General features: G+C 64.7%; 2 protein-coding genes across 2 annotated transcripts; one reads left to right on the top strand and one right to left on the bottom strand.

The window, feature by feature from the left end:
* Positions 1-65: 65 nt before the first annotated feature.
* On the bottom strand, positions 66-8,811 carry CHLRE_12g541800v5 (uncharacterized protein). The gene is made up of 16 exons (XM_043068774.1): positions 8,437-8,811; positions 8,268-8,314; positions 7,984-8,080; positions 7,449-7,515; positions 7,155-7,213; positions 6,846-6,938; positions 6,440-6,512; positions 5,932-6,196; positions 5,510-5,586; positions 5,214-5,280; positions 4,606-4,666; positions 4,209-4,326; positions 3,540-4,082; positions 2,827-3,275; positions 2,524-2,687; positions 66-2,334 (listed from the first exon to the last, which is right to left on the bottom strand). The coding sequence occupies exons 1-16, from the start codon at positions 8,618-8,620 to the stop codon at positions 2,050-2,052; spliced, it is 2,649 nt and encodes an 882-aa protein (XP_042919190.1). The 5' UTR covers positions 8,621-8,811; the 3' UTR covers positions 66-2,049.
* Positions 8,812-8,911: 100 nt separating this feature from the next.
* CHLRE_12g541750v5 (uncharacterized protein) lies at positions 8,912-17,286 on the top strand. Its single transcript, XM_043068772.1, has 14 exons — positions 8,912-10,872; positions 11,209-11,394; positions 11,594-11,669; positions 11,908-12,091; positions 12,419-12,470; positions 12,801-12,908; positions 13,468-13,643; positions 13,821-13,990; positions 14,265-14,422; positions 14,708-14,804; positions 15,213-15,342; positions 15,608-15,695; positions 16,141-16,239; positions 16,838-17,286. The coding sequence occupies exons 1-14, from the start codon at positions 9,058-9,060 to the stop codon at positions 16,859-16,861; spliced, it is 3,363 nt and encodes a 1,120-aa protein (XP_042919191.1). The 5' UTR covers positions 8,912-9,057; the 3' UTR covers positions 16,862-17,286.
* The last annotated feature ends 1,238 nt before the right edge of the window (positions 17,287-18,524 follow it).

Below are 18,524 nucleotides of genomic sequence, written 5' to 3' on the forward strand. Positions count from 1 at the left end.
GTAGCGATTTGCATGACCGACGGGGCTGCCAGCCTGGAAAATCGCGACAGTACGGGGGTGGGCGTTCGCTTGAGTTCAAGAGCCAGAGCCCACCGCTCTACACCGCATTCGCTGCGCTCCTTCTCTCGCTAAAGCTAGCACCTCTACTTCTGCCCTGTCCTTGTTTTGAAGCTCTCTTCTCCTAGCATTCCTGCTTTACCATCCTACCGTCAGTTACAAGTCGACAATGTCTTCTTTCTTCGTTTTCGAGAACGTGGAGAACGCCTACACTCCCCGGTAAGTCAAAGGCTCCTTGCGGCGGGCCTGAGCGAGACGGGGACTGAAGCGGGGCTGAGCGTACGATTGCGATGCGCGAGCCACTACTACTCGCTGATGGCTTTGGGCTTGCCGACGAGTACCCAGACGCTCTCACAGCATATGGGACTTCCGGTAGAGGGCCCTGGGCGAAGAGGATTGCCCTGAGTTGCTAGCCCCCTTACCTGTGCGCGACGACATCCCGGGCCGCGGCAACGTTGACTGCTTGACTGCTGCACCGGCCATACAACAGCTTGTCTCGAGGCGTCCTCGCTCAAATGGCTTGCCTTGAGATGTGCTGACGGCTGCCTCCTTGCCTGTGCTCTCCTTCGCGCAGGCCCTCTCCGACCACATCCCCTGCCGGCAGCCGCCGCGCATCCGCCGATGGCAGTCCCTACGTTCACACAGTCTGGAAGTCAAGCGAGCAGCACACCGGTACCATCATCGGCGCCTGCCGGGACATTACGCTATTCTCCGACGGCTGGATGATTAGCCAGCCTAATCCAAGCGAGGTCTACCGCCGTGCGTGTGCTGATCATCCGCTGACCGCCGAGCTCAATCACCACCTGGCTGCCTTGCTCAACAACCAAGCGGCACTCTACAACACCATGTTTGGGCGGAGTCAGCCCGTGCTCACGGTGCCCTCCTTTGTTAGCCCCGAGGAAGAGGCGGCGCACGTGCCGCTCTACATGCGCGGCAGCAGCAAGCGGCAGCAGTCCGGCACGCCCTGAAGGCAGCGCATCAGGGATGACTGCCCACATTGTTCTCTTGGTTGTTGAGGTTTGACCAGTTTGAGGCGGCTTGCATTGCGTGCGTGCGTGTGTTGCATACCGTATGACGCGGCCTGGCCTGTGTGCCTGCCTAAAGTCTGCATATTAGCTAGCTTGCTGCAAGCCCGGTGCCCATTATTGGACATGCACGTGCGTGTGTGAGCACCGTGGCTAGGTTGACGGCCCAACTGCACGTCACGTCCGTCAGTCCGTCCCGCACACATGCACACGCACATTGAGGTTCGTTAACCCAAATGAGGTGTTCGAATGAGATGCAATTGGTTGAATGTTGACTCAATGCGGCACATACCGTATGCACCTCCCCTGGTATGCACGGTGCAGCAAGTAAGTGCGCCGGCACCCCAACCGTCAGGGGCACCCAAGTGGGTCCCCAGAGTGCCGGAGATGAACACAAGTTGTAACATGACATGATGATACACACGAGGCGTGCCCACTCTCAGTGCAGTCCAGCGCACTCGGGTTGGGGCTTCCCCGTGGGGTTGGGGTTTCCCCCTCACTAAAAGTGCAGTTGCGAAGCCACAAGATATGTGGTTCCCCTCGCATGGGATAAGTGGGCCACGCCACGTGAGGCCGCAAGCGTCTGCCTCATCTCCCGGACATAGCCGGGGTCGGTTCGTACAGGCACGGCCCGCCATAATGTGTCCAGCCACGTCCCGCTGTCAAGCCGAGCACAGCAGGCAACAACCCACACACCGTGCCACGCTATGCTCGCCAGCAAAGACCACAACCAGATACCGGCAGGTCTCAGCCTGCGCGCCGGCGCCGTTTATAGGGTGGCGCTTTGTCGGGAAACCCGCCCTGCCCCCACCCCTCCGCACATGCATGTCCCCTCTGTGCCGCTGCTGGGGCCTGCGCCTCCACCACTGGGCCCTCTGCTGCCACCGCCGCAGTGCCACTCGCACACCGCCGCCGTCGCCACTCCCACTATCCGCCCACACCAGCATCAGCTTCCACACCGGCGCCGCTATTTGGACGCTGCACTGCTACCCGCCGCGGGTGCTGCCGGCTCCTTCGTGGCCGGCGGCGCCGGTGCCGGTGCCGCTGCAGCCGTTGCGCCCGCCGGCTTAGCCGCCGCCGCTGTCGCCCCCGCCGCGGGCGCCGCTGCCGCAACCGCCGCCGCCGGTGCCGCCGCGGGCGCCGCCGCCGCCGCCGCGGGCTTGGCTGGCTCAGACACGGGCTGCTTGTCAACCCACTTGGCGTTCATGCACTTGGCGGCGAAGCCGAACAGGTCCACGTTCTCGTCAATGACCTGCGCGCAGAAAACAACAAGAGACAAGTTATTTCACGAATGTCATTTGCCGAGCTGACGGCGCAGCGCGCTCCGGGCCAGCATCAGTCCCACATTGCATCTGAGTCTGACACAGTCACCATGAGTCCTCAGCCGCTTGCGCTGCGCGCCGCCCACCCCGCCCCGCCACGCCACGCGTTCCTGGCTCACCTTTTGCGTGGGCTTGCCCGCCCCGTGCCCGGCCTTGACCTCGATCCGCGCCAGCAGCGGGTTGCGCTGCGGCGAGGCGGCTGGGTCGGCTGCGGCCAGGTTGTGCTGCAGCGTGGCCAGCAGCTTGAGCGTGTGCAGCGGAACCACGCGGTCGTCGTGGTCGCCTGGAGGAGAGGGCAGGCAGGAGCGTGGGAGGGAGTGGAGGGGTAACAGGGAGGCCGGCAAGTGCAACTTGCTTGGCAGGCGCGAAGAGCAGCGGGTGACGTGGCGTGTTTGTCATCCTTGCAGCACACACGTACGCACCCGTAGCCAGCATGATGGCCGGGTACTGGCGGCTCCCTCCCTCGGGCGCCCGCACGTTGTGCAGCGGCGAGTAGGGGTAGATCCAGGAGAAGTCCGCGGCGCGGTCGGGGTTGCCGTAGTCCGTCATCCAGGCGTGGCCGATGGTGAACTTGTGGAACCGCAGCATGTCCATCACGCCCACCTGCCCCAGCACACACGCGTACAGGTCGGGTCGCTGGTTGGCGCACGCCGCCACAAGCAGGCCGCCGTTGGAGCCGCCCTGGATGGTCAGCTTGGCGGGCGAGCAGTAGCGCTCGCGGATCAGGTACTCGGCACACGCCTGGAAGTCGTCGAACACGTTCTGCTTGTTGTGCGTGGAACCGGCGTTGCGCCAGTCAGTGCCGTACTCGCCGCCGCCGCGCAGGTTGGCCTGGGCAAACACACCGCCGTAGCCGCGCATGAACGCGAGCCTGCGTGCGGGAGGGTTTTTTGGGGGTTGGGGGTTCGGTGCGTAGGCAGGTATGTGGAGCGAAGGGGAAGGCGTAGAATGCGCAACAAGACGGGACGCTTCGGGGTGTCAAGGACAAGGCGGTGCAACATACCGTAAACGAAGGCACACACAGGAGACGCCAACGCCCCGAACAAGTCCCAAAGTGCCCCAGAGGCCCAATCGCCGTTCCAATCCTACCTCGTTCCCAACCGCACTCCCGACTGACCGCATCCACCAGTCTCACCTGCTGGCGCTGAACCCGGGCGTGAGGGCGATGTTGAAACCGCCGTACCCGTACAGCAGCGTTGGCGCCGAGCCGTCCAGCTTGGTGTCCTTGTGGTGCGTGATGAACATGGGCACCTGCGTGCCGTCGGCCGAGGTCACGAACACCTGCTTGGTGACGTAGTCGTCCGCGCTGTGCGGCACCTTGAGCTCCGTGCGCCGGAACAGCTGCGGCTCCAGAGCGCTGCCGGGCGCGGTGTCGATGCGGTAGAGCGCGCCGGGCTCCGTGAAGCTGGTGAATGAGAAGAACAGCTCGCTGCCCTTGCGGTCGCCGCTCATGGCACCCACGCTCCCCACGCCCGGCAGCGGCAGCTCCTTGGTGAGGGCGCCCGAGCCCAGCTGCCGCAGCTGCAGCGCCGCCACGACGTCACGCAGGTAGCGCACCACTAGCACATCGCCCTTGAGAGCCAGAGCGCCCTTCAGCACGTCCTTGGGGTGCTGCGCGATGTGGTCAGGCCAGCTGGAGGCAGGGCCGGCGGACGTCACGTCCGGAATCTTCACCAGCCTGCGTTGGAACAGCAAGGAAAGCAATAGTCGTAATCTCAGTAGATGCACAAGCACTTGTCCACAACATCTATTGATCCAGTCACGTAGGCGTGTGCCCTGCATGCGCCCTCATCCGCCCACGCACCTGTATCTCGGCGCGTCCAGGTTCGTCATGATGTAGAAGGTGGTTCCCTCGTTGGCCACCACACTGAAAGAGGCGCTGAAGTCGTCAACCAGCTTCACAACGGGGAGCTTCTTGGAGCCTAGGCGGGTGTGCGTGGTGGTGGGCGGCGAGGACGGGGCGGATTCAGGCAGTGTTACGGGGATGGAGAAGGCTCAGGGCAAGGAGTTGTGCTGATAGTTCCACATACGTCAGCCAGGGCAAACATCGGTGCACAAGCAGCTCGACAGCCTGATACATTGCCCGCTGATGCCCGCTAGCGCGCCGTCAGGCAGCTTGGCACCACACACACGTGCACCTTCGCGTACACACTTTGACATGTATGCATAACAGCAGCCTGTCTCACTGCTGCTCGCCTCACCCTTGTTGAAGAAGTCGTACTTGGCCCAGTCCACCGCGCCGTCCGCCTTCTTGTCCAGGGCCTGTGGAGCGTTGCCGCGTTGCAGGCATCATGTTTTGCATGTGCGTCCAGCAACAAGTATTTCAACAGGCGGACGGGCAAAACGATAGGTGGGCGTGTCCACCAGATTGCAATGGCAAGACGCCAGGAAGGTCTGCAGCACCCGAGTAGCAGTGGTGCTGCAGCGTCGCCCGAGTACGAGCACCAGAACGTCCCCTGCCAGCTTGAGCGCGCCGAGATAGGGAACGTGCGTTCGGATACTCAACAGTCGGGCGACGCTGCAGCAACACAAGCGCCGCGCTGCTGCACACCTCGGTGCCCACGTACCCGTACGCCCACACCGGCGCCATTGCACTCCATTCCCTCATCAACACAACACGCGCCTTAACTTCTGTCTGAGGCCCCGTCTGCTGACTTGGCGGCCGCCAGCCCCGGCCCACCACTACCTCGCGCTCCCTCCTCCAGCAGCCCCACACCCAGCCAGTCAGCTTGTCCTCCTCCTCCCATTCACACACACGCCCCTGCCCTCCCCGCAACACGCCCCCTCTGTACGATCAACCCCCGCCCACCTGCATGTCCACCAGGTACAGGCGATTTGCGGGCAGGCAGCCCTCGCTGATGTACAGGGCCAGGTACCTGCGGATGTCCCGAGCGCGTGTGTGCGTTTTGAGTCGGGGCTTGCACACGGCGGGCTGTAAGGGCTGTGTGCGCCCAAGCAGAGCTGCGTGCGAGCTGCAATGTAGCCGCGTGTTACACGCGCCGTATGCGTGCTCGCTCCCTCTTGTCCTCCAGAGTCAGCTCCCCACGCCAGCCAATTGCCGACCGCCCGAGTCTCTTGCCCTTGCTCTTGCTCTTGCTCGCTCACCTGCCGTCATCGGTGACTCCGGCTCCGCTCATCCAGGTGGGGTGGTCGGGCATGGCCCAGATCACCGGGTCCTCCGACTGCGCACACACGAGCACATGGGCCGAGGTGTGCGCAGACTCCCAAGGGGGGGCCAGGCAGGGGCCGCGAGGCGGAAGCATGCCGGACAGGGCCCGGGAGACACGGGCAAGCAGGCGTGTGTGTGAGCGCGGCCACGGGGCAGCTGGCGGGCCTGGGTCCCCAGTCCCCGCCATCCTCGCGCGCTGCCGCCCTGCCTACAACCGGTCACAACAAGCCCTTCCAGGCGCCGTGTCGCGACTAGGGCCACGAACCTGCCCCTGCACCGTACACCCGTCCACAAGCACGCACCTACCCCCTCCCTGCAACCCTCCTTCCAACTGCACCCCACCTGCCCCCTCCCCCACCTGCGGCGTCCCCAGCGCGTGGTAGCACAGCTGCTGGTGCGTGTTGCTGTCTGTCTCCGTGCCCAGGTCGGCGGGGCGGGAGGCCGGGTCGGGGTAACGGTTGTAGAAGAAGCCGCGCTGGTCGTGCGTCCAGGCCAGGCTGCTGAACTTGACGTACTCCAGCTTGTCGGCCAGCGGCGTGGGCGGTGCGCCGGAGGGGTCCACGCGCAGCACCTGGATGGTGCACCAGTCGCTGCCGCCCTTGCTCAGGCTGTAGGCGGCAAGGCTGCGGCGGGAGGGCGGGGGTGGAGGTGGTGGTGGGGAGGTAGGTGTACGGGGCTCAAGCCTCAAAGGTGCTGGCAGCGCGTGCTGGCGGCAGCAGCCAACGCACAGCCGTACCCACCACACACGTACCCCAATGAACATGACCCGCCGCCCCGCCCCGCAGCCGCACAGCCTCACCCTGCCGCCCCCACACGGCCCGCACCCCCACCCCACCCCACCCCACCCCCCTGCACCGGCCCCGCACCTGCCGTCCTCGCTCCACTCCATGTTGCTGAGCGCCACGGTGCCGTCCTCGGACAGCGTGTTGGGGTCGAAGACTGCGAGCGCGGCAGGGGTGGGCGGGCGGGCGGGCGGGCGGGCGGGCGGGCGGGCGGGCACAACAGGTGGCAGAGGTAAGGCGTGTCAACAGCCCATGCTGTGTTGGCGTTGGGCTCAGGTGGTGCCGCCACGCAGCGCCGGCCACCACGCCCCGGCCTTCATGACGTCTACTCCAACCCGCACGCCACGCACACCGTTCCATCTGCACCGTGCGTCACCGCGCTCTTGTACCACATGCCACAGCCGACCCCGGCGAGACCCGCCCCGCCTCAGCCCCGCCTCAGCCCCGCGTCAGCCCCGCCTCAGCCCCGCCTCAGCCCACCCGCGCTCACACAGCTTTGCCTCCGCCTGCAGGGTGGCCTCCGCCTGGCTGTAGATGACGTACTGCTGCTGCAGGCCGCTGTTGTGGTAGTAGTAGTAGCGGCCTGCGGGCGGAGTGAGGGGTACATTCATAATTTGGTAGAGACATGGTAGAGCGGGGGAGGGGGTCGTGGCAACAAACGCATGCGATTGAGCCTGGCGCGCGCACCCTGCCACCTGACGGCGCCGATGGGAGCCATCCGTTATCCCACTCCCCCCCCCCCAGCCCCAGGTGAGCGCCTGCCCCTGCATATTGCTGCTGCCAAGCCCATATCACTCACTGCCGCACTTGAAGGGCGCCCCAAACTTGGGGTAGTCGAACAGCGCCGTGAATAACTTCCTGCGAGCGTGGGAGCGCGTGTAGGGAGGGAGGAGCGGGGGCGTAAGCGGGTTGCGTACTGCACGCAAGCGTGTAAACGGCTTCCGTTATATGACGGAGTAAGAAAGCGGCTGCGACTGTTCGAGAAGCAGCGAGCCAGGACCGAGACGTGAGACGAAGCGTGTTGCTGGCAGCCAGTCCACACGGCCACAACCCCTTCAAGTCTGTCCCCCTGTCGGCTTCCCCCCTCTCTCACCTGAACGGCTCGCGGGTCTCGCACTTGGCCAGCAGCTCGTTGGTCAGCGCGTTCTGGGCCGTTACGACTGTGTGTGGGAGTTACATTCATGACTAGTTAACGAAGTGGTAGAGTGGACTGTGTGTGGGGGTTTACATTCATGACTAGTTAAGGAAGGGGGAGTTGCAGGTGGGTGGTCGTCGCCAGGGGGGCACAGTGGTACAGCAAGGGGGGAGCACTTGGGCGGGGGCGTGGAGTCATGCACACGCACATGCACATGCCGCGGCCGTTCGCAGGTGCTGCCCGGAATCGCAGATCGGCCCCACCCATGCCTCCGAAACCGCCACGCCCAGTCAGACAACGTCCCCACGCGCCACGTCTCCTTCCAGCCAAAAGCCCCCCCCTCCCCCTCACAGCACCTTCTGCTCCACACAAGCCGAGGCCCTGCCCCCGCCACCTGCCCACCTGCCTCCCTAGCCCCCTGCCTGCCGCCCCCCCAGTTCGTTTAAATTAAGGCTGGTAATTACAACCCACCCCTGCACACACACGCACTCACACTCGCGTGTGTCCTCCGAGTCCGGGTCCTCCAGCCAGCGGTAGGGGTCCGCCACCCGCACGCCGTGAAGCGTCTCGACCACCTCGCCGCGACGGACCTGAGGAGGCACACAAACACAAACACACACACAGAGGGCGGCGCATGGGAGACCCTGGCATGGCCCCCGTGCGTGTTTGGCCGGTCCGGCCCTGTGCCCATACCACATCACACATCCTCTTCACCCACCCAGTTCAATCAACCCCGTCTGATGGCTTCTTCTGCCTCCCCCAGCCCAGTCCTCTTGCCTGGGGGTACTGGCTGGGCTCCACAGATAGACCCGTCTGAGGAGCGCCTGTGGGGTTGATGGGCGGTGCAGAGGTCAAGCGAGTAGTAAGGTCGCACAGCGCGTGAGGAGCAAACCAGCATCGTGCAACACCCATGGCTCCGACACGACCTGTGGCCTCTTGGGCTTACCGAGTGCGGCCGGGGGCCTCATGACAGGGTTGGCCTTCTTCCGGAACAGCCAAGTGGAGACGGTGCTGGTGCATCGAGCGGCCGCGGGCACCCAGTGCGGGCGAAGCAAAATCCCGCTAATCGCGGCCCCAGCAACCACGGTTACTGTGGACGCCGCGATGATAGCGGCCCTGGTACCGCCCATTGCCGCTGCGTGTGACCCAAGAGCGCGAAAAGCGCAAAAGAGGTGTCGAGCTTGAACCTAGGGTCTTCCGATCTGTGGTCACCAAGGGCCTCGTGTAAGGCCGTCCTACTCCTTAACACACGTGCAGCTATAGTGAGTACAGTATAACTATATGTTCCACGCAACCCGGTTCAAGGAAGTCCAGCGAAGACTTTCTCACGGGATTGGTTGCAACTTGAGTCTGCTCTCGCTGTTTCAGTGTGTGGTCATACACGTTATATATAACAAACATCTTGATGCAAATAATCACGCGAGCATAGCAGCGGTCTGTATTCAGACGGTCGACGTGGCCTAACCTGCACTTCCGAACGACAAACGTTTTTGCTTGAAGCTTTACATGGACCTTTAGATGCGAACTATATAGCATCTGTATTGGGCAGGGTGTTGGGACAAGAACTATGCGCGCAAATCCAATTCGTGCAAGTGCGCGCTCCGCGCTCGACTTCACGCGCGGGGCAGCCCGCTCGTGCTACCACGGAGCTTATCATGGTCCTGGGAGCCGACGGCGAGGAAGCTTGCTGGGGAAGGCCGCCGTGAATGAAACTGGCGCCGAAAAGACTGCCTCAGTCCTTCCCGATCCTTGGGCTTCACCAGCGCAACTGGATGTTGCGGCGGTGTCTCCTGCAGCGGTCTTGGGTGCGCCAGCGGTCGCTGGTGTGGACGTGTCGCGCGGCGCCGTGGCCCCAGGGACGTCCGTGCCGCCCAGCCCTTGGGACGTGGACCAGCCCTCCTCTAGCTCCGCGCCTGCCCGCGCTGAGGCCTCAGCGGCAGCTGCATCAGACGCTCGGCCAGCTGCCACCAGCTCCTACGACTATGATGAGAACGACCCGGTTGCGGCGGCAGCTGCAGCTGCAGCGGCGGCGGCAGCAGCGGCAGCTGCCGCCGCTGCAGCGGAAGCCGGAAGCAGCTTTGATGAGGATGATGCCCCCACCTCTGCTCCAGCTCCCGTGAAGGCGCAAGCCCCTGCGCCAGATACCCCCGGGCCCATCTCAACCGCCAGCACTGCCCAGCGGTCACCCAGCCCAGGCACGCGGGAACAGCCCAGCCAGCCGGCCGCCGCGGCCGCGGCCGCCGCCACCTCGGCGCCCATTGGCGGGGCGGCTGCCGACAAGCCGCCGTCGCCGGGCCGGGGCCGGGATGCCAGCGCGGTGACTCTGACGGAGGACACCGCCGCGCTGCTGACGCGGCTCCGAGCCGAGCTGGCGCGGACGCAGGACATCAAGATGCCGCCGCCGCGCGGCACCGCCGCCGCGGCCGGCAGTAGCAGCAGTGGCACCAGCAGCAGCGCCAGCAGTAGCAGGTCAGGACCGGCAGCAGCACCCAAGGCAGCTGGCGCCGGGTTGCCGGGGCGTCCGGGCTCGCCGTCGGGTCTGGGCGTGGGGCCGGCGCAGGGGCAGCGGCACCCGCAGCCCAAGCCCCTGGGCATGTCTAGCTCGGCTCTGGCGGCGGCGCTGGCGGCCTCACGGGACGAGGGCGACGCGCCGCTGCCTGGGGCGCCCGTGTACGTCCCCACGCCCCCGCCCGCAAGCCCCAGCAGCCCCGGCAGCAGTGGCACGAGCACTAGCACGAGCACTAGCAGTAGTAATAGCAGCGGGTCAAGCACTAGCCGTAGCGTTGAAGGCGGCAGCGCCCGGAGCAGTAGCAGCGCGGCTTCCGCTGAGGCCGCGGCGGCGTCGGACGCTGCGTCTGGCGCCGCAGGCTCTGAAACATCCTCGCCCTCGCCCTTCGGTGGCATGCCCTTCAGCCTGCCAGCCATGATGAAGCGCAAGCCGCAGCCGCCGGAAGGCGCCGTGCCGGGCTCTCGGGCTCCAGCGGCCTCGTCCTCGTCTTCCTCGTTCGCAACCTCGAACTTGAACTCGGGAGCCGCGGCTGCGGCGCCGAAGCAGGAGGCAGACCCCAAGCGGCCGTCATGGCGGGAGGCGGCCTCGGCGGCCGCGGCCGCGGCCGGTCGCTTCGCTGGCCAGGCGTCGCTGCCGCAGTCGCCAGAGGCGGCCGCGCGCAGCGGCGCCGCCAGCACCAGCACCAGCACTAGCAGTAGCAGTAGTAGTAGTACTAGCAGCAGTAGCGCTCGGAGCAGCGGGGCTGCGGTGCGGACTGGAGGCGGCGCTGGCGGCGGCGGCAAGAAGAAGGCGGTGGTGGTGGGCGGCGGCATTGGCGGGCTGGTGTCGGCGGCGCGTCTGGCCAAGGAGGGGATGGAGGTGGTGCTGCTGGAGGTGAGGGGGGCGGACAGGGGCGGCATGCGGTGTGTGGGGTCATGGGGGGCGGACAGGGGCGGCATGCGATGTGAGGTGTGTGGGGTGTGATGGGCTGCGTGCTGTGTGCGGTGCGCCCGCCGACAAAGGGCAGCGCCGCAGCGGCGAGGCATGGCAGCCGGGGTTTGGCTCAGCCTTGGAAGGTACAGCCAGGAGTACCTAGTAGAAGTTACGTAGTCGCGAATCGACAGTCTACCTTGGCTGCGATTTGCCTGCCCTGAAACCGTATGCCACCTGCCCACGCATCCTCACAAGCTCCGCCCCACCCCACCCCTCCCGCCATCCGCCATCCGTCAGGCCAACAGCCAGCTGGGCGGCCGCTGCCAGTCTGTGCAGCGCGGCCGCGTGCGCTTCGACACGGGGCCCAGCCTCATGCTGTTCATTGAGACCTACCGCAAGACCTTTGCGGCGCTGGGTACCAGCCTGCCGCAGCAGGTGCCGGTGGTGCGCGTCACGCCCGCAGCATACCGCGTGTTCTTCCAGGTGCGCGTGCGTGTGGGCGTGTAGGTGTGTGTGTGTGTGTGTGTGTGTGTGTGTGTGTGTGTGTGTGTGTGTGTATATGTTCATGCTGGCTTTACACGGCTGCCCGCGGCTTGCTGCCCACTGACCCCATCTGTGGCCCCAACCGCTAACTGCTGCCAACTGCTGCCAACATGCTGCCAACCGCCAACTGCCTGCACAGGGCGCTGGCTCGCTGGACCTGCTGTACGACGTGCAGCGCATGGTGGAGCAGCTGGAGGCCATTGAGAAGGGGGCGGGTGGGTGGTGGCCGGGAGGCGGGCAGGGGTGGGGGTGGCGGGGGAAGGGGGGGTGACAGGAGAACAAGGGGGGGGGGGGGACAGGCAGGCCCGGCGGGACAGGCAGCACGTGTACCCGTGCCCAAACGCTCGACCTCCACCTGCCAGTCCTCATCCCGCTCCCACCGCTCCCACCGCTCCCGTCCCTCCACTTTGCAATCCCCCTCTACAACCCCCACCCACCCACCCACCCACCCAGGCGGCTCCTACCTGGACTGGCTGGCCACCTCCCGCGCCGCGCTGGAGCTGGGCGTGGAGGGCTTCATCGAGCGCGACGCCGACAGCCTGTTTGAGCTGGTGGGGCGGGCGGCGGCCGACAGCGACATCCGCAACCTGCTCAGCGGCGTGGGGCTTGTGGAGCTACTGGCGCCGCACCACGGCAGGTGAGGGGGAGGGGAGGGGGAGGGGGAGGGGGAGGGGGATGACATGCATGATTGATTAAGAAGTGGGGAAGAAGGGGAGGGGAGGAGGAGGGAGGAGGAGGGGATTGCATTCATGATTGATGAAGAAGGGGGGAGGGGCATGGGGGAGGGGCGAAGGGGGGAAGGGATGTGGTGCTGTGGAGGGCAAGAGCAGGTGTGGGAGGAGGATGGCAGTCCGCAGTGCGGAGTGCCGCCTGTGCGCCTGTGCGGCCCGGGTGGCCGGCGGCTGCCGCTGGCTGTTGGGCGCCTTGAGCGGCGGGTGACTGACACGCCGCGCCACGTGTGCAGGATGGCGGACCGCTTCCGCGACCCGCGCCTCCGCGCGCTGTTCACCTTCCAGGTGGGTGTTTATGTGTGTTTATGTGTGTGTGTGTGTGTGTGTGTGTGATTATGTGTGGGTCTGTGTGGGTGTGTGAGTGCGGGTGTCTGTGGGTGTGTATGTGTCACATTGGCATATGCGTGCGCCCGCGTGTGACGCCCTTGAGACCCAACGGGTCCGGCCAGCGATTAGGCACTGCGCGACGTCGGTCACTCACGCCGTGCTGAAGTGCAACATGTTCTCCGAAACGGACTTGCCAGCCAGTGCGGCCGCCCTCGCAACCCCTCACATCCCTCCTCCGCCCCCTCGTCACCCTCTCCACCCCACTCCCCCCCCCCCACACACACATAGGACCTGTACGTGGGCCTGTCGCCCTACACCGCCCCCGGCGTGTACTCGCTGCTGGCGGCCACCGAGCTGACGGACGGCGTGTGGTACCCGCTGGGGGGCTTCGGACAGGTGGGCGTCGGCGTACGTGTGGGGGGCGTGCGTGGCGTTGGGAGCGTGTGTGGGGGCGTGTGGGGGCGTGTGTGTCAGTCCGTGCGTGCTCGTTTCTCGCGGCTGCGTCCGGTCGTCAGCAGTTCGGCTGGCAAAGGACTGGCCCATCCAGTAGCAGCAGTGCGCTCACACAAGCAGACGCAGACACACGCAGTCGCGAGCGCACTGTGCCAACACCCTTTTCCATTAGCCATTCGAAATCCACACACACACACACACACACACACACACACACACACATACAACAACAACAACAACAACAACAACAACAACAACAACAACAACAACAACAACAACAACAACAACAACAACAACAACAACAACAACAACAACAACAACAACAACAACAACAACAACAACAACAACAACAACAACAACAACAACAACAACAACAACAACAACAACAACAACAACAACAACAACAACAACAACAACAACAACAACAACAACAACAACAACAACAACAACAACTGCTTGGCGCCCTCTCCCCCTGTGCCTGCGCACGCTCGCACGCACACAGATCCGCGACGCCTTGACGCGGGTGGCCCAGGGCCTGGGCGTGCGGGTGCGCTGCGGCGCGCGGGTGGCGGCAATCCGCACCGCCGCCGCCGGGAGCTCGGGCGGCGCCAACCGGGTGGCGGGCGTCACGCTGGAGAGCGGCGAGGAGGTGGCGGCGGATGTGGTGGTGTCCAACAGGTGTGTGTGAGAGGGGGGGAGAATACTTGAATACCAGCCCACCCCGAGCCTCCAACCCATTCCGGCCACACAGCCACCTCTTCACCATCCCCCCCCCGTCCTTAACTAGTCATGGATGTAACCCCCACCACCTCCTCACCATCCCCCCCCACCACCACCACCGCCGCCGCCTGCCAGGGACGTGCCGCTGAGCTACGAGCTGCTGACCGGCCCCGCCGCCCCGCACGGCGCCGCCACCGCCAGGCGGCTGCTCGCCAGCGCCGAGTTCAGCGCCGGCGTCATCGCCTTCAACTGGTCGCTCAGCACGCGGCTGGAGCAACTGCTGCACCACAACGTATTCCTCAGCGGTGAGCGCCGGGGGGCGTGGTGGGGACCTGGCGAGGCCGGCTGGGGTCAGCCGGGGGCTATCTAGCCTGCTGGCGGACCTGGCGGCGCCGCGTTTGTTGCAAGTTGCAATGAGTCGGGCTATGTGCGCGGAGCATGTGTAGAAGTATTCTTGGTGTGCTCGAGAGTGATGTCCTTGATGGGTGCTCAGGATGCGGCGAGCTTGGGCTGCCGTACTCAACGCCACGTGCTGGTTATCTCATCACCACGCCACGCCACGCCATGCCTCCTGCGCAGGCGACTTCGAGGGCTCCTGGGTCCGCGCCACCAGCGCCGACACGCTGCCCCGCTCCCCCAACTTCTACGTGCACTGCCCCGCCCGCACCGACCCCACCGCCGCGCCGCCCGGGCAGGACAGTGTCATGGTGCTGCTGCCCGTGGCCAACATGCAGGAGGTGGGGGGGAGTGGGAAGTGGGGGAGGTGGGGGAGGTGGAGGCGGGGGCGAGGGGGGGGTGATTGTTCACGATTGCCATTCGCCGTCCATGCGGGACGCAGGAGTTCCAGGGGAGCAGGGCGTGCGGTGTGGCTGGTTGAAACCTACGGGGCGGTTTTGGTGGGAATGGCTTTGGCAGGCTGGCTTGGGTTTGGCCGGCCGGCAGAAAGGCGCCGTGCACCGCCGTATCGCTCTTGACCTTTGCTGACGCCATCTGGCCGCCACACATACACACCCTACCACCAGATCGTCAAGGCGCAGCGGGCGGAGCGCAACCGCGGTGCCGGCGGCATGTTGGCTTCCGCGCTGTCGCCCGACTCCAACTCGGCCTCGCAGCCGCCAGGTGCGTCACCTCATCACCTGCCGGCCGCCGCGCACTGCTGATGTGCGGGTCCGGCCGTGTCCGGCTGTCCGGTTGTGCAGCTGCTAGCGCTCCTCATCCCCTCATCCCGCACCCCCACCTTCACTGGGTGCATTGTCCCTGGTGCTCGACTTTTGTGGCCCCCGCCTGAACTCTGCGACCCCCGCCGCGCCGTGCCTACTCCAAAACTCCAACCCCCCCCCCCTCTAGTTGGTGGTTTACTTTGGGCTGGTATCTACAACCCCCCACGTCTTCAGTGCATGCTGTACCACTCTTCCAAACATCCTTGCAACCCCCCTGGCTCACCTTCACTTCTTAGCTAATAATGTATGTAACCCTCCCCCCATCCTTGCAACCCCTCCCCCCCCCTCGCCAACCCCAACCGCTCAGTGGACTACAAGGAGCTTGTGGCTGCGGGGCGGGAGGCGGTGCTGCGCGCGCTGGCGGAGGCGGGCATGCCGCACGTCAAGAAGCACATCACAGACGAGCTGGTCATCGACCCCGTGCAGTGGAGGGACAAGTGAGAGGCCCGCGGGAGGCGCGGGGGGCGGGATCTGACACACCGGCTTGGAGTCCTAGAGCATGAGTAGCGGGGGAAGGCGCGGGGCATCCGGCAATGGCTGGAGGAGTGGGTTCGGGGACGGACACGGCACAGCACCGGTCACGCAGCGGCATGGGCGGATGTACAAGGCATTCCCCTTGCCACCCTCGTCCCCCATGCCCAATGCAATCCCCTCACACGCCCTGTCTTCCTCTCGCCCCCCTCCCCCCACTCCACTGCGCAGGTACGGTCTGGCCCACGGCGCGGCATTCGGTCTGTCCCACGGCCTGAACCAGCTGTCGGTGTTCCGGCCCGCCAACGCCGACAAGCAGGTGCGAGTGCGAGTGCGAGCGTGTCGCTGGGCGGGCGTGTCGGGGCTCGCGGGGCTCGTTGGTTGCAAGGGCGTGGAGAGGGCTGGTGGTGGAGGCGGCTGGGTAGGCGTAAGGGTGGGACGCCATACACGGCCCATCGCATACAGGTCACGCGCGCCGATCATATGCGAGCGCTCAATCAACGTATGCCTGCTACGTACCCCCCCGCCAGCATGCACACACAAACACACACACACTCTTTACGCTATACACACACATGTGTTACACAAGGTATACAAAGGCACACACATCACGCTATACACACGCATGCGGTACACAAGGTGTACAAAGACACACTCACGCACTCACACACGATCACACACAGACAACACACACAGCCACACACACAGTCACAGTCACACACACACACGCCCACTCGCTCACTCACCCCCGCACACGCACGCAGGTCAAGGGGCTGTACCTGGTGGGCGCCTCCACACGGCCCGGCAACGGAGTGCCGCTGGCCATGATCAGCGCCGACCTGGTCACGCAGCGGGTGATGAAGGTGCGAGGGGGGGGGGGGGTTACATTCATTATTAGTTAAGGAAGTGGTAGACGGTAGACCATCTTGCGGAACATGAAGCGTTACCGACGATGTCGACCAGCTCCCGGCTCCAGCTCCAGCTCCAGCGCGTAGACCCTCCGAAATAGTGTTCCCGTTTGATGTAAAGCTGCTGCACAGCCTGACACGACCTAATTTTGCGACGGCACGGCGACACTACTACGCGCGAGTAGTCGCGATCTACGGACGCTCGCTGCCCTAATAACTTTGGGGGTGGCGTGGAGGTGGTGGTGTGGGGGCTGTTGGGAGCTGGGAGCTGGGGGCTGAGGGCTGGTGTGAAGGCTGCCGGGACTGTGGGGCTGGTAGGTTGGCGGAAGTTGGAACTAGGCGCAAAGGGGCGGGTGGGAGCGGGACGGGCTGGGTGCCGCAGGCTGAGAGGGCTGAGGGCGCGACTGGCGACTGGCGCCGCAGCCTGAGTGGTGCGCGGATTGACTACAACATGTGTGCGATACGCGCGTACGTCCCAGCCTGGGCGTGCTACGTGCTGCCTTCTGGCCCACGCTCACACCGTCGTGATGTGTTCTTGCTACCCCTCTCGCAGGATGTGTCCGCGGGCGTGGTGTGACCGGCTGGTGGCGGCGACGGCTGGAGCGACCAACGTGTGGACTCGCCCAGGAGCAGCCGTCCGTGAGGTGCAGCGGGAGCGATGGGGAGTTGTTGTTGATGCTGGCTGGTGACTGCTTCGTGGGGCAAGGGACACACACGCGTGCGGCTGCACTACACTAAATGAGTTGAGTGCATGTGTAACTGGTGGTGAGTGCGGCTAGGTTTTGTGGAGGACGGTATACAGCTGAATGAGCGAAGGATTGCAACACGTGCGTGTGATGCGTCGTGCGACGCGTACGGTAGCCTGTGCTTGTGGTTGCCAGCAGGTGCAATGCCAAGCATATTAGAGGGGAGTATGTGAAGCGTTGGCGGGAGCCATGGACGGCCCTAACACACCATGGGGGCATGTTGCACCCTTGGCGGGCACTGTAAGGCCAATAATTGCCAACCGTGTCATTAGATAGAGGCCTCAGACACCATGCGAGGGGAACCATAGAGCAGAGGAAAGGTGGCAAGGTGGGGATTGAAGATCTGGGAAGTAACGGGGAAGGCGGCGCGGCTCCCGAGGGCGGCTGGTGGGGCAGGCTAGCAGGGCTTCTTGGCTACCGCTGAGGTGGCCTGGGCGGCAGAAGTGCACGACTGTTGGCTCGCCCCCCAAAGGGGGGCGACAGCCTTAGTCCTCGACCAGAACCATACATTAGGGTTGTTCTCTGTTTTTCATTTCGACTGTATGCAAATAGCGGCAGCTTAGGTCTATTTGCCAAGGCAAGAAACGTGTGGAAATACGCAGCACAGAAAAACTGGTAGAACTGCACCTCCGACCGAGGCCCTTGATGTGGAGCCATCAGCATTTGCAGGCAAGCGTCGAAATCAAAGCCAAGCCAAGCCAAAGCCAAAAAGCCACACGCCAAGCCAAGCCAAGCCAAAGCCAAAGCCGAAGCCAAAGCCGAACAATGTCGCCTTGAACTGGACGCTGTCCTGGCCGCGAATGTATTGATGCGGTGGCCAGTGCCCTACATTGTAGGAGATTGCTTCTTCGACGCGGTAGTGTGGCTGCTGCTGGTGTTCATGGGCATGCACACAACGACTGGACGACGTGCTCGCCGCAACACTCCGCAACCGTGCTGCTGCGATGCGCCTGAACCTCGCCCCCAGCCCCCACCATAGCCAACGTCGCATAGCAAGTGCAGTGAACGCACATGCAAGGGCAGGAAGCGCAGCGCGAGCGCGCAACGCCGCAGCGACCCAGCGGAGCGATGTTGCCCGTGGGCCGAAAAATGTCTCCCACGCTGAAGCTTCACCTGCGCACTTCCCCTGTTACACCACGACTGCAAGCGGAAAATCCCCACAAAGGGCGAGCCATCGCGCTGCGGAGCGGGGAGGTTTTTGGTTTGCATTCGAGGCAGCTGCAGCGCGGTGCGACCACCGGGCGCCACGATGTGCTTTCTGATGGCGCCGTCCACGGTCCACATTGCTTGTGCAGCTCCAGGGATGCTTCAACGGGTGTGCGATGGGACAGTGTTAAGGCAGGTTGGTGAAGTCCCGCAGGGTGCAGCTGATTCCCAGACCCCAGAAGACGGCAAGCAATTTGCAACGGCAGGGCAGGAGTGCGCGGATGGTCGAACGCCGGACTTACTGTACCGACGAGTTGCGGGCTGGGTGGAAGTTTGCTGACACGCATT

The sequence above is a fragment of the Chlamydomonas reinhardtii genome, chromosome 12 (assembly GCF_000002595.2).
Source record: "Chlamydomonas reinhardtii strain CC-503 cw92 mt+ chromosome 12, whole genome shotgun sequence".
In the NCBI taxonomy this organism is placed as follows: domain Eukaryota; kingdom Viridiplantae; phylum Chlorophyta; class Chlorophyceae; order Chlamydomonadales; family Chlamydomonadaceae; genus Chlamydomonas; species Chlamydomonas reinhardtii.

Bases quoted from the DNA above. Each gene is read 5' to 3' on its own strand.
- CHLRE_12g541800v5 (XM_043068774.1), bottom strand. From the start codon at position 8,620: ATGGGCGGTACCAGGGCCGCTATCATCGCGGCGTCCACAGTAACCGTG. The intron at 6,513-6,845 runs GTGAGCGCGGGT...CCGCGCTCGCAG, and splicing joins GCAGGCGGAGGCAAAGCTGT to TCTTCGACCCCAACACGCTG. The intron at 4,667-5,213 runs GTGGGCGGGGGT...AACGCTCCACAG, and splicing joins TGTACCTGGTGGACATGCAG to GCCCTGGACAAGAAGGCGGA.
- CHLRE_12g541750v5 (XM_043068772.1), top strand. From the start codon at position 9,058: ATGCGCGCAAATCCAATTCGTGCAAGTGCGCGCTCCGCGCTCGACTTC. The intron at 15,343-15,607 runs GTGAGAGGCCCG...TCCACTGCGCAG, and splicing joins CCCGTGCAGTGGAGGGACAA to GTACGGTCTGGCCCACGGCG. The intron at 15,696-16,140 runs GTGCGAGTGCGA...ACACGCACGCAG, and splicing joins CCGCCAACGCCGACAAGCAG to GTCAAGGGGCTGTACCTGGT.